Source organism: Bos mutus, chromosome 21 (assembly GCF_027580195.1).
Source record: "Bos mutus isolate GX-2022 chromosome 21, NWIPB_WYAK_1.1, whole genome shotgun sequence".
In the NCBI taxonomy this organism is placed as follows: Eukaryota; Metazoa; Chordata; class Mammalia; order Artiodactyla; family Bovidae; genus Bos; species Bos mutus.
Window position 1 is genome coordinate 55,547,221 of NC_091637.1, and position 12,183 is coordinate 55,559,403.

The 12,183-nt window shown below is 40.6% G+C and overlaps 1 protein-coding gene across 1 annotated transcript in view; it reads right to left on the bottom strand.

Moving 5' to 3' along the window:
* Positions 1-12,183, bottom strand: part of CATSPERB (cation channel sperm associated auxiliary subunit beta) — a 184,180-nt gene that overhangs the window by 65,213 nt on the left and 106,784 nt on the right. The window contains 6 exon segments of the mRNA XM_070358214.1: positions 4,525-4,677; positions 5,257-5,303; positions 5,562-5,628; positions 11,356-11,388; positions 11,704-11,822; positions 11,963-12,058. Coding sequence (XP_070214315.1) covers positions 4,525-4,677; positions 5,257-5,303; positions 5,562-5,628; positions 11,356-11,388; positions 11,704-11,822; positions 11,963-12,058 — 515 coding nt within the window.

Below are 12,183 nucleotides of genomic sequence, written 5' to 3' on the forward strand. Positions count from 1 at the left end.
CAGTGCACCAGCCCCGAGCACCTTGTCTCAAACCTGCATCAAACCTGGACTGGTGATTCATTTCACATATGATAATATACATGTTTCAATGCCATTCTCCCAAATCATCCCACCCTTGCCCTCTCCCACAGAGTCCAAAAGACTGTTCTATACATCTGTGTCTCTTTTGCTGTCTCGCATATAGGATTATCATTACCATCTTTCTAGGGTTATCATTACCATCTTTCTAAATTACATATATATGTGTTAATATACTGTACTGGTGTTTTTCTTTCTGGCTTACTTCACTCTGTATAAAAGGCTCCAGTTTCATCCACCTCATTAGAACTGAAAGCTGAGTTTTAAGCCAATTTTTTCACTGTCCTGTTTCACTTTCATCAAGAGACTCTTTAGTTCTTCTTTGTTTTCTGCCATAAGGGGGGTGTCATCTGCATATCTGAGGTTATTGATATTTCTCCCGGCAATCTTGATTCCAGCTTGTGCTTCAGCCAGCCCAGCATTTCACATGATGTACTCTGCATACAAATTAAATAAGCAGGGTGACAATATATAGCCTTGACATACTCCTTTCCCAATTTGGAACCAGTTTGTTGTTCCACGTTTGGTTCTAATGTTGCTTCTTGACCTGCATACAGATTTCTCAGGATGCAGGTAAGGTGATCTGGTAGTCCCATCTGTTGAAGAATTTTCTACAGATGGTTGTGATCCATACAGTCAAAGGCTTTGGTGTAGTCAATAAAGTAGAAGTAGATGTTTTTCTGGAACTCTCTTGCTTTTTTGATGACCCAGCAGATGCTGGTGATTTGATCTCTGGTTCCTCTGCCTTTTCTAAATCCACCTTGAACATCTGGAAGTTCACAGTTCACATACTGCTGAAGCCTGGCTTGGAGAATTTTGAGCATTACTTTGCTAGTGTGTGAGATGAGTGCAATTGTGTGGTAGTTTGAGCATTCTTTGGCATTGCCTTTCTTTGGGATTGGAATGAAAACCGACCTTTTACGCCCTGTGGCCACTGCTGAGTTTTCCAAATTTGCTGGCATATTGGGTGCAGCACTTTCACAGCATCATCTTTTAGGGTTTGAAATAGCTCAACTGGAATTCCATCACCTCCACTAGCTTTGTTCGTATAGATGCTTCCTAAGGCCCACTTGACTTTGCATTCCAGGATGCCTGGCTCTAGGTAAGTGATTACACCATCGTGGTTATCTAAGTCAGAAGATTTTTTTTGTATAGTTCTTCAGCATCGGACTTTACTTCCATCACCAGTTTCATCTACAACTGGGCATTGTTTTCACTTTGGCTTTGTCTCTTCATTCTTTCTGGAGTTATTTCTCCACTCTTTTCCAGTAGCATATTGGGCACCTACTGACCTGGGAAGTTCATCTTTCAATGTCATATCCTTTTGCCTTTTCATACTGTTCATGGGGTTCTCAAGGAAAGAATGCTGAAGTGGTTTGCCATTCCCTTCTCCAGTGGACCACATTTTGTCAGAACTGTCCACCATGACTCATCCGTCTTGGGTGGCCCTACACAGCATGGCTAATAGTTTCATTGAGTTAGACAAGGCTGTGGTCCATGTGATCAGTTTGATTGATTAATTTTCTGTGATTGTGTGTGCATTGCATGCATAAATAATTATTTTCTTTTCTCTTATTAATCTGTCTTTTATCAGTTTAATTTGCAGGGCCTGAATTAGAGGGTTTGAGCATTCTTTGGCATTGCCTTTCTTTGGGATTGGAATGAAAACTGACCTTTTCCAGTCCTGTGGCCACTGCTGAGTTTTCCAAATTTGCTGGCATATTGAGTGCAGCACTTTCACAGCATCATATTTCAGGATTTGAAGTAGCTCAACTGGAATTCCATCACCTTCACTAGCTTTGTTCGTAGTGATGCTCTCTAAGGCCCACTGGACTTCACATTCCAGGATGTCTGGCTCTAGGTCAGTGATCACACCATTGTGATTATCTGGATCGTGAAGATCTTTTTTGTACAGTTCTTCTGTGTATTCTTGCCACCTCTTCTTAATATCTTCTGCTTCTCTTAGGTCCATACAATTTCTGTCCTTTATTGAGCCCATCTTTGCATGAAATATTCCCTTGGTATCCCTAATTTTCTTGAAGAGATCTCTAGTCTTTCCCATTCTGTTGTTTTCCTCTATTTCTTTGCATTGATCACTGAGGAAGGCTGTCTTATCTCTTCTTGCTATTCTTTGGAACTCTGCATTCAGATGCTTATATCTCTCCCTTTCTCCTTTGCTTTTTGCTTTTCTTCTTTTCACAGCTATTTGTAAGGCCTCCCCAGACAGCCATTTTGCTTTTTTGCATTTCTTTTCCATGGGGATGGTCTTGATCCCTGTCTCCTGTACAATGTCACGAACCTCAGTCCATAGTTCATCAGGCACTCTATCTATCAGATCTAGTCCCTTAAATCTATTTCTCACTTCTACTGTATAATCATAAGGGATTTGATTTAGGTCATACCTGAATGGTCTAGTGGTTTTCCCTACTTTCTTCAATTTCAGTCTGAATTTGGCAAAAAGGAGTTCAAATAAAGAGTTCAAAGAATGCTCAAACTACCACACAATTGCACTCATTTCACACGCTAGTAAAGTAATGCTCAAAATTCTCCAAGCCAGTCTTCAGCAATACGTGAACAGTGAACTTCCAGTTGTTCAAGCTGGTTTTAGAAAAGGCAGAGGAACCAGAGACCAAATTGCCAACATCTGCTGGATCATCGAAAAAGCAAGAGAGTTCCAGAAAAACATCTATTTCTGCTTTCTTGACTATGCCAAAGCCTTTGACTGTGTGGATCACAATAAACTGTGGAAAATTCTGAAACAGATGGGAATACCAGACCACCTGACCTGCCTCTTGAGAAATCTGTGTGCAGGTCAGGAAGCAACAGTTAGAACTGGACATGGAACAACAGACTGGTTCCAAATAGGAAAAGGAGTACGTCAAGGCTGTATATTGTCACCCTGCTTATTTAACCTATACGCAGAGTACATCATGAGAAATGCTGGGCTGGAAGAAGCACAATCTGGAATCAAGATTGCCGGGAGAAATATCAATAACCTCAGATATGCAGATGACACCACCCTTATGGCAGAAAGTGAAGAGGAACTAAAAAGCCTGTTGATGAAGGTGAAAGAGGAGAGTGAAAAAGTTGGCTTAAAACTCAACATTCAGAAAATGAAGATCATGGCATCTGGTCCCATCACTTCATGGGAAATAGATGGGGAAACAATGGAAACAGTGTCAGACTTTATGTTTTTGGGCTCCAAAATCACTGCAGATGGTGACTGCAGCCATGAAATTAAAAGACACTTACTCCTTGGATGAAAAGTTATGACCAACCTAGATAGCATATTCAAAAGCAGAGACACTACTTTGCCAACAAAGGTCCGTCTAGTCAAGGCTTTGGTTTTTCCTGTGGTCATGTATGGATGTGAGAGTTGGACTGTGAAGAAAGCTGAGTGCCGAAGAATTGATGCTTTTGAACTGTGGTGTTGGAGAAGACTCTTGAGAGTCCCTTGGACTGCGAGGACATCCAACCAGTCCATTCTGAAGGAGATCAGCCCTGGGATTTCTCTAGAAGGAATGATGCTAAAGCTGAAACTCCAGTACTTTGGCCACCTCATGCAAAGAGTTGACGCATTGGAAAAGACTCTGATGCTGGGAGGGATTGAGGGCAGGAGGAGAAGGGGACGACAGAGGATGAGATGGCTGGATGGCGTCACTGACTCGATGGATGTGAGTCTGAGTGAACTCCAGGCGTTGGTGATGGACAGGGAGGCCTGGCATGCTGTGATTCATGGAGTCGCAGAGTCGGACACGACTGAGCAACTGAACTGAACTGAACTGAATTAGAGGGTAGAGGAAAAATTTTTATCTCCTAAAATCATGCAGGTAAAGCTTGTTCCACTTTTTGTTCATTTAAACTAACCATTTTATGGAAACTTAAATATATACAGAGCAAATACAGCTTATACTATCCTGAATAATAAGCAAAGCAGAATCATTATACAGATAGCATTGAATTTTGTGTTTTCATCAAACTGAATGATAATCAGAAACAAGACATCTATAAGGTATCAAGTGAAAGTGAAAGTCACTCAGTCATGTCCAACACTTAGTGACCCCATGGACGTCCATGGAATTCTCTCCAGGGGATTTTCCCAACCCAGGGGTCAAACCCAGGTCTCCTGCATTGCAAGTGGATTCTTTACCAGCTGAGCCACAAGGGAAGTCTAAGAATATTGGAGTAGGTAGCCTATCCTTTCTCCAGTGGATCTTCCCAACCCAGGAATCAAACCGGGGTCTCCCGCATGGCAGGTGGATTCTTTACCAACCTAGCTATCAGGGAAGGTATCAAACTATATTAATTATCATAAATAATTTCACTGCAGCCAATTTTTATCAACTTATACTGCCAAAGAAAACAAGAACTTGGAATAAGCTTTGGTCAGGTACATTTTCATTATTGTGGTGTCAGGAGCAATCCCCTCTGGGCTTTAAGGCCTACCTGGTTATGGAAGAGGTAGACTGCAGAACTTTGCTCTTGGTCAACAAGAAATGTTATCACAGTTGAAAGAATAGTTTTGGTTCCTTTTGGAACAGGGGGTAAGCAAGGTAACCATTCAAGAAATGGTTCTTTACTGTAAAAACAAGAGTTTGCCTACAAAAAGAGAAAGGAAAAAGTAATGCCATTGTTGAACTCTAGAAGTCCTCATTAGCTTCTATAGGCAAATAAACCAATGGACCACTGTGTTGTTATCTTCTGGGGGCTGAGAGTCCAGAAAACATGGCCAAACATCCCTTTCTGGCATGAATTGTTAGATAATTGCTGCTGCTGCTAAGTTGCTTCAGTCGTGTCTGACTCTGTGTGACCCCATAGACAGCAGCCCACCAGGCTCCTCTGTCCCTGGGATTCTCCAGGCAAGAATATTGGAGTGGGTTGCCATTTCCTTCTCCAATGCAGAAAAGTGAAAGTGAAGTCTCTCAGTCGTGTCTGATTCTTAGCGACCCCATGGACTGTAGCCTACCAAGCTCCTCCGTCCATGGGATTCTCCAGGCAAGAATACTGGAGTGGGTTGCCATTTCCTTCTCCAGTTAAATCCAAGTAGAGGCACCACTGGGAGCAAAGAGTGGTTGTTAAGCCTTTCAGTCTGTAGAATTGCCATTCTTTAGATTAAAAAGAACCTATAAAATTATGCACAGCAAAATTTCTTACTTTTTAAAATATTGAATATCATACCTCACTTAGGGTCCTGTTTCTGTCAAAGGTGATAGTAACATAATCAACTATAAAATATAAAGGTACAGAAATTATAAGTAGCATCTATATTTTTAAATGTATCATTAAGTATACTCAAATACAATTTTCTTACATTTTATAACAGGGCATGCCTATTGCCTTATATTTAAATTAATTCCCCCCCCCCAGTTTTAGGCTCTTAACTTATACAAAACAAATCTATCTTTATGCTTAATTCTATTTTTATTTCATTTTATCTAATCTATATGTGCTATCTATGTTGAGAAAAGTTTATTAAAATTTACCTTCAAAGTGTTCTCTGTTAGCAAAACATCTTTCATTATACCACAGTTTTCCTTTGATGTAGTCAACCTACATAAATAAACAAAAGTATCATTTAGGCAATACATAGACTTAAGATATAAGATAGAAAAACATCAGAAAATTTAAAAGTTAGTTCAGGAATGTGAGGCAAATAGAAAGAGAAAAACTGTATGCCAACAAATAAAAGGTCATAGAGGGCAGGAAACAAGAATATGATTTTTGAACAACACACAAAAGAGGAATACAAAATTTTGCTTGATTAGCATATGTTAATGAAGATGCTGCTGCTGCTAAGTCGCTTCAGTCATATCCGGCTCTGTGCGACCGCATAGATGGCAGCCCACCAGGCTCCCCCGTCCCTAGGATTCTCCAGGCAAGAACACTGGAGTGGGTTGCCATTTCCTTCTCCAATGCATGAAAGTGAAAAGTGAAAGTGAAGTCAGTCATGTCCGACTCTTCGTGATCCCATGGACTGCAGCCTACCAGGCCCCTCCATCCATGGGATTTTCCAGGCAAGAGTACTGGAATGAGGTGCCATTGCCTTCTCTCTATGAATTGTCTATCTGAGGCTCCCAGGAGCTGTTGATCTTTCATTACAGTTAAAACAGGCCATATGCTTATCTTTTATTCTCCTTCAGCTGCAGCTAGGTTTAAGGAGTCTTCCCAGAAGCCTGACAGCAGCACAAAGCAATAAGAAAAAAATACAAGTTTTGAAAAATTGGTCATAAGAGAGAAACTTCCAAGAAGGTAAGATTATTCATGTTGGATATGAGTTATATGCAAGAATTTGAGATGGTTCTGTTATAGGTATCTATGAAAAAATGTTGCCTGCCTGCAGTAAACAAAGGATTTGCAGCCATCAAGCCACTACAACCATGACTGTGAGCCCCGAGGGAACTCAGGATGGAGACAGATGGGCTGTCTGCCTGCTGCCATGCTCTCAGTCACTGCAGCCAGCCCCCAAAGACACACCCTGAGGAGACTCAGGATGAGAAAGCACAGGGTACTGGTGCCAAAGAGCTGAGGTGCACATCAGAGGAATGATTTCAGGGAGCCCAGACGCTTGCATCTTCCCATACATAGAAAAGCACTAAATTCCTTGAGATATCTGGTTTTCTTTAAAGAAAACTTTTGATGTTCCAACTACCTGGTCTTTGCTGCAAAAACTCCTTTTATATCCTGGTTCCCCTTTCCCTCTTGGGAGCAGTCTCTCAGAGCTATCTGAGAGGCTGTGTCCTGGGCTTATGTCCTCAGTTTTGTCCACAGAATAAAATATAACTCTCAACTTTTAGATTATGTAATTTTTTCAGTTAACATAGGAAGACTCTGACGCTCAAATTATTGTTGAGACAAAAGGAAAACCTTCTTACATTTTTAAAGATCAATAATAAAATCTGCATAATCTGTACAATAAAAGCCTTTAAAATATTTTAGAATAGACTGTGGTGATGGTTGTACAATTGTGATTATACTAAAGGCCATTGAATTGTACACTATAAGTGGGTAAATATTATGCTATGTGAATTATATCTTAATAATACTTCTAAACAAATAAAGAAGCCTTTTAAAATGGAATAGACAATAATTTATTTGAATTTCAATCTAAGGCATTATATCAAATGAGCCTGTTCTCATATAAATCTTTAGTGCTTTAGAATATTGTGATTATCATGACTATATATGGGCAATTAATAAAGAACCTCTACTGGGTCCGGAGATTCCTTTTTTTTTCTCTCTTGCTCTTTACATTTCTTTTTTTTTTTTTCCTACCTGGAATAAAACTGATAATACTTCAGTGAATATCCCTGGGGATAATTTAATCTGAACAGGCTAACTTTATTCCAAGGATGAGCTCATGCCTCAGGCCTGATTTAGAGTCACAAAGAGGGGTCAGGAATGAACACACGATCCAAGTCAGGGTAATGAGTCGGCCCTGAGACTTGGAACTACCAGAAAAGAGAGGCTTTATTCCCGCGGGGATTGCTAAATTGCTTGCACGTAAACTTGGTGGCCGTTCTTACTGACAATTGGAACAAATGTACTGAGAGTGAAGTCAATGCAGAGGAAAGCAGATTCAAATGCTGAGAAGACAGAGTTCGACGGACATTTGTTAGGCACAAAATCCAGTCATGTCTGAAAGCCAGATTCTTCATTCCTTGAATTCCCTGCTCACATGAGCCAACAACTGCATCTCCTTTGCTAAAATCAGATTTAGTTGGTTTCTGTCATTTGCTTTCAAAAGGTTCTGACTATCTGTTTGGAGAGAAAATATAGTTTTTGTTTGTTTGGTTAAGTTTCTACTTTGATTCATGAACCAGGCCAAATTTTTATATAATGTTATTTAATCACTTCAACTCTAAGAGGTAGGTAATGCTATGAACATTTTAAAATGAAGAAATTAAGGCTAGAGAGGTATATGACTGTTCAAAGTTCCATGCTGCATGGCTACTAACTTCCTACAAGACTGGATTCCTGTCTGTCTTCATTTATTCACTCATGGATTCTGCCAACATTTATTTGAGATGACCTATGTGCAAGGCAGGGTGGTAACTTATTAGCTGCTGCTGCTGCTGCTAAAGCGCCTCAGTTGTGTCCGACTCTGTGCGACCCCATAGACGGCAGCCCACCAGGCTCCCCAGTCCTTGGGATTCTCCAGGCAAGAACACTGGAGTGGGTTGCCATTTCCTTCTCCAACTTACTAGCATACACCAGTAAATAAAGTAGTTCTTGACATGAAAGCTAAAATCTGCTGAGGCAAGTCAGAGGGCTCAACAGACAAAAAAGGGTGACAAACGACAGCCATTAGTGGTGACAGCATTGAGGCTGTACAGGAAAGGGGGGACAAACGACAGCCATTAGTGGTGACAGCATTGAGACTGTACAGGAAAGGGGGTGACAAACGACAGCCATTAGTGGTGACAGCATTGAGGCTGTACAGGAAAGGGGGTGACAAACGACAGCCATTAGTGGTGACAGCATTGAGACTGTACAGGGGGGACACAGCCATTAGTGGTGACAGCATTGAGGCTGTACAGGAAAGGGGGTGACAAACGACAGCCATTAGTGGTGACAGCATTGAGACTGTACAGGAAAGGCACCCTTGGCAGTCACAGAGGGGCTATTGAAGAAGCGGTAGGAACTCTGAGTCATGGGTCCCTAACCTCCAGGATCTAACGTTTGATGATGTATGGTGGAGTTGATGTAATAATAGTAGAAATAAACTGCACAATAAATGTAATATGCTTGAATCATTCCAAAACCATCCTCCCTTACTCCGGTCTGTGGGAAAATTGTCTCCATGAAACTGCTCCCTGGTGCCAAAAAGGTTGGGGATCCTTGCTCTAAGTGAAATGAAAGGGAGGGGGAGGGAATGCACCCTAAGGAGATGAAACATCTTGTCCAACTGATTCAAAGTGTAAGAAATGATGGCTCATTTCAAGGTGTGTTTGCTGTGCCTGGAAAGGGCTGCTTGGGGTGAGGAGCAGGCACCACAAGGCTGAGGAAGGCACGAGAGGCTCTGACCATGAAGGACTCTGTATGTCTCTCAAGAGCTTGGATTTTATCCTTAAAGAAGTGACCCCAGATGCCTGCTAGTTCCACTAACCAGATTTTGGCAGAGAGATTTTGCCTCATGTCAAGTTCCCAATTGAGGGCCTTTGCACCACTGTCTGGACATATTTTGGTAAAATCATTTCTTCAAATCATTTGAATTTCTGCTTCAATTTCACCTCCTTGGAGAGGCTTACTAAAATCACCTGGCTTAAAATACAGTATTATCTTCTCTTCACTCTCTGTTTCTCTTTCCTGCTTTAATTTGAATAAGCCCTTTTTACTCTTCACAGTCTGCATATGTTTGTGTACTTGTTCATGGTCTAGCTGCTTCAGGAGAATGGAAAGCTACAGGAGAGTCAGGACTTTATCTTGTATGTCTTTGTCTAAACAAGCCTGGCTCAACAAACTTCTGTTGAATGGATGAATAAGGGCATGAATAAACCGCCAAGTATTAACTCCTTCAAATTCCTGGCTGGATAGCCACACACATCCCATTCTTACTGTCCTTTCTTCAATCATTATAGAAGAGGCCTTTCCTAAAGGTAAATCCCTATACCTTTAAGAATAAGTTCACTTTCCCCTGCATTTTGCCCTGCCACATGACCTCACTATCTTCAGAACACTTGTAATTCTCCTCTCTCTCATCATTATCAGAAGTTCCTGAGTTTTTGCTGAAATATTTCAGCTCAAGAGGATTTATTTTAATATCCTTGTAAATAATAAAAACGTCTATGAAGGGCAACTTGTGCTTGTCTTTTAATATTGTACAAGCATTTACTCCTTGATGTGTCCATCCAAATTCCAAGAATGTATTGTACTGATAAAGCCGGATATGTACAAACTTGCTGGATACAAATTATTAATGGAAGCATTGTTTGTAATATAAAAGCAAAAGATTAGAAAAACTACTCAAATATCCACTCGTAGGAGACTGGTTAAGTAAACTCTGGTTAAGTTCACACGATGGAATATATGCAGCTATAAAAACACAGAAGGGTGGGCTCAGGTCTGGTGAAAAGCACAGATACGTTTCCTGCCTCCCTTAGAGTTCACATTTCTAGTTCCATCATTATTTCTGGCACCCCACTTCTTCAAGGGAATCTCTGGACGATAAACTCTCCTGAAGCCTCATCTGTGAAAATTTCTTTTCTTCACCCTCACTCTTGAGTGGTAAGAGTTTTTCTCAGTTTGGAATTTTGTCCTTGACAGTTCTCCTCCTTGCTCTTTGTAATGGAAACCAGTTTTGCCTGCCGGACCTTCCCAGTGCTCAGCTTGACGGTTCTTGGAATCAGTGAAGCAAGAAGTCAGTTCCTTTTGCTTCCTGAGAAGTAGCTGCCTCTTTGCTTCAGTCAGTGTGAGTGTGCATGCGTGTGCCCACATGCATCTGCGCCCACAGGCCTCTATGGGAGGGGACAGGGCAAAAGGCTACAAATACTCATAATTTTGTTGTGCTCATATGTTGATGCAATGAGGCAATGACTTAGTTGAATCTCAAAACCTGACCTCATAACAGAGAGAGAGAGAGAGAGAGAGATGGAACAAAATCACACCCCGAAAAGCCAGAATCAGAGCTTATATGGTCGCTTGTATCATATTAGAAAGAGTGCCCCTTTCTCTTGGTAGACACAGACTCACATGAGGGTCAGGAGCAGGCAGACTGAGGTGTCAAGTGTTAAGCCAGATTTCATCTCTCACTATCTTTTCTTTACTTTTTTGTTTTTTTTTTAAGATTTTTTTTGATGTGGACCATTTTTTTAAAAGTCTTCATTAAATCTGTCACAATACTGCTTCTGTTCTATGTTTTGTTTTTTTGGCCCTGAGGCATGTGGGATCTTAGCTCCCCAACCATGGGTTGAACCCATGTCCACTGAATTGGAAGGTGAAGTCTTAACCACAGGACTGCCGAACCACTGGACTGCCCATCTTTTCAACTGGGTGCTCTTGTGCAGAACACATTGAACAGCCACAGCAATCCTGGACAGAACGTATAAAGAAGGGGTAAGGGCTGCCTATAAAACAAAGAGTGGCATTTCCTCTTTTGAAACAGAACAAGAGATCATTGCTTAATGGCTAGTGGAAACACATTTTTAAGTTCAAACTGTAAATAATATTGTAGTGTCAGGTATCATCTATATTATGAATTCTTGTCTTGCACTTCATCTCTTAGGTCACCAAGGAAATGAATATCTTCTAACAAACCCTTGGAAATTGAAAGCATCTTACCCTTTCAAAACCGCAAAAGTCTACCCGTGAAAGCTAGAAAGAAAGAAAAGAAGGAATTAAAATTTTTGCTGCAATCAGAAGGCATGATAAAACATAGCAGTTTAAATTACACCACATGTGTTTTTTACATGTATGTATTTGAAACTTCCCATAAATTCGTATAGCAACAAAACTAGCCATTTCCAAATGATATATTCAACACTATAAGGCAAAGGAAAAAGTCATGCTATTATGCTTTTACATTTCAATTTTAAGATATATCACACGTAACTCAAGTATCGAATATTTCTACTTTATATCACATAAGATATTTAAGGTTAACTTCTAGTTACAGAGCAATTTACCTACCATTAAGACAGAGGATGATGGATAACGAAGATCTCCACTTATAAAAAGACCCAAAGAGGTGAGGATAACTAAAAAATGATTTGTTAAAACCATATCCACCACTGAGAGCTGTTTGTGCTCTAAAGGAAGAAATCATATAATGGGTTAAAAGATAAGGGAAAAGTGATGTTTTCAGCAAAGCAAAGACATTTCATAAATATTCATCAAATCTTGATGCAAAGGAAAATGTCAAAGATGAAGTCACTGTTAGAGGAATTACCTTCTCCAACTTGGGAATAGACCATATCTGTCAGGTTATACCATTGGGTATCATCATAATCCCAAAATCCAGAAAAGCTGAGGCCTATGTAAACACCTACCATGAGAGAAAAGGGAAATTAAGGCAAAATAACTGCAAAGCGAGTAACTGACTCCTAAGGTGCTAAGGTTTTAGGAAGGAGAGCCTGTATCTGCCCCACCTTCCAGCCTATGCTCCACCCT